This window comes from Castanea sativa, chromosome 2 (assembly GCF_040712315.1).
Source record: "Castanea sativa cultivar Marrone di Chiusa Pesio chromosome 2, ASM4071231v1".
Lineage (NCBI taxonomy): Eukaryota > Viridiplantae > Streptophyta > Magnoliopsida > Fagales > Fagaceae > Castanea > Castanea sativa.
The window spans coordinates 9,211,284-9,212,940 of NC_134014.1; the positions used below are offsets into that span (position 1 = coordinate 9,211,284).

The following is a 1,657-nucleotide window of genomic DNA, read 5'->3' on the forward strand; positions in this document are numbered from 1 at the left end:
ATTAACGAACACTTAAAGTAGTATTCTTTGTATCAATATGTTATTTTACTATGTTGTGTTATGAAGAATGAAAACATTTTCTATTAGCTTCCTTTTGAATCTTCCTTTTTGAATTCTACTTGTGCAAGTCTTTCCAACTCTTTTTCTTCATACTCTTTCAATAGGAATTGCAGTGGCATTTGTATTTACAATCACATCTTCATTTCTTCTCCTTGTGATGGTCATGATATGGAAGACAAATATCTACTTGATCATCATATATGCTTTAACTATAGGGCTCTTGGAATTCCTATTCTTGAGCTCAGTACTCTGCAAGTTTGTTGATGGAGGGTACCTTCCTCTATTGTTTTCCTTGACTCCTGTGACCATTATGTATTTATGGAACTATGGCTACCAGAAGAAGTACAAGTATGAACTAGAAAACAAAGTTTCTACTCGTAAATTGGTGGAGGCAGCCTCTAATCCTAGCATCCATCGGGTTCTAGGTGTTGCCCTATTTTACATTGAGCTTGTCCATGGAATTTCCCCTATATTCACCCACTACTTTGTGAATGTACCAGCTTTACACTCAGTTCTTGTCTTTGTTTCAATCAAGTATCTAACCATTAGCACAGTCCCTCCAGAGGAACCTTTTTTGTTTGGACGAATAGAGCCTCATGAGTTAGGCATTTTCCGATGTGTTTTAAGGTATGGATATAAGGATTCAAGATCTGAGTGTGAGTTTTTTAAGGAGATGTTGGTGAATCAATTGAAGGAGTTCATACGAAATGATCTGCTCAAGCCTAATGAATTAGCTGATAACAACGAAGTAGAAAAGGTTGATGAAGAAATGGTGCAAAGAGAGGTGGGAATTGTGGATGATGCACTAAAATTTGGGGATGTTTATCTAATGGGTGAAAATGAAATGATGGCTTCAAAGGGGTCTAGCTTTTTGAAGAAGTTCGCTATAAACTATGCCTATAATTGGTTGAAAAGATGTGTGAGACAAGTATATGAGGTTTTCATGATTCCTCGCAATCGTCTTCTCAAGGTGGGGATGACTTATGAGGTATAGACTTTTTGATCAGTTTGTTGTGATTTTCTTTCAACTTGGTTTGCTAATGGCATGAAAAACCATTTCAAATACTAGAGTTTGATGCCACTGCAGCCACTGTAGTTTTTAAATATCATGTAATAGTTTCCTTTTACTTTCATATAACAATGAAATCTCGATCTAGCCATCTTGTGCTAATTCAAGGCATGAAATGAGAATTAATATTTTAAATATACTTTTGCAAGGATGTATAAAAGTTTGTGTTTGACATTTTAAGTGCATGTGCTTGCCTGCTTAATTATTAGCTCAGAGTACAAATAAGTTATACCATAATAAGCAATAAATTATAAAAGATCATAACTAGTTGTTGAGAGACTGATTCCTAGATAAGTAATAAACTAGGTTGTTACCCTTGCTTACAATCTAAAATCTAAATCGAATCCAAATCATTTCTAATTGTAGCTTGAGTCTTTGTTGTGTTCATTTTAATTTTTGTGCGAAATGACACATTCATAATACTCAATGTGAAAGTTGAGACTATCTTCTTACTCACCTAAGTAAAATCACCATATCATCATTATTATTGAATGTTTCCATAATCTTAAAAAACCAATATGTTTTTAA

General features: G+C 34.0%; 1 protein-coding gene across 1 annotated transcript; it reads left to right on the top strand.

Annotated features, from left to right (window-relative positions):
* Positions 1 to 386: 386 nt before the first annotated feature.
* LOC142624850 (potassium transporter 5-like) lies at positions 387 to 1,054 on the top strand. The gene is made up of 2 exons (XM_075798588.1): positions 387 to 408; positions 561 to 1,054. The coding sequence occupies exons 1-2, from the start codon at positions 387 to 389 to the stop codon at positions 1,052 to 1,054; spliced, it is 516 nt and encodes a 171-aa protein (XP_075654703.1).
* The last annotated feature ends 603 nt before the right edge of the window (positions 1,055 to 1,657 follow it).

Bases quoted from the DNA above. Each gene is read 5' to 3' on its own strand.
- LOC142624850 (XM_075798588.1), top strand. From the start codon at position 387: ATGGCTACCAGAAGAAGTACAA. The intron at 409-560 runs GTATGAACTAGA...TGAATGTACCAG, and splicing joins GGCTACCAGAAGAAGTACAA to CTTTACACTCAGTTCTTGTC.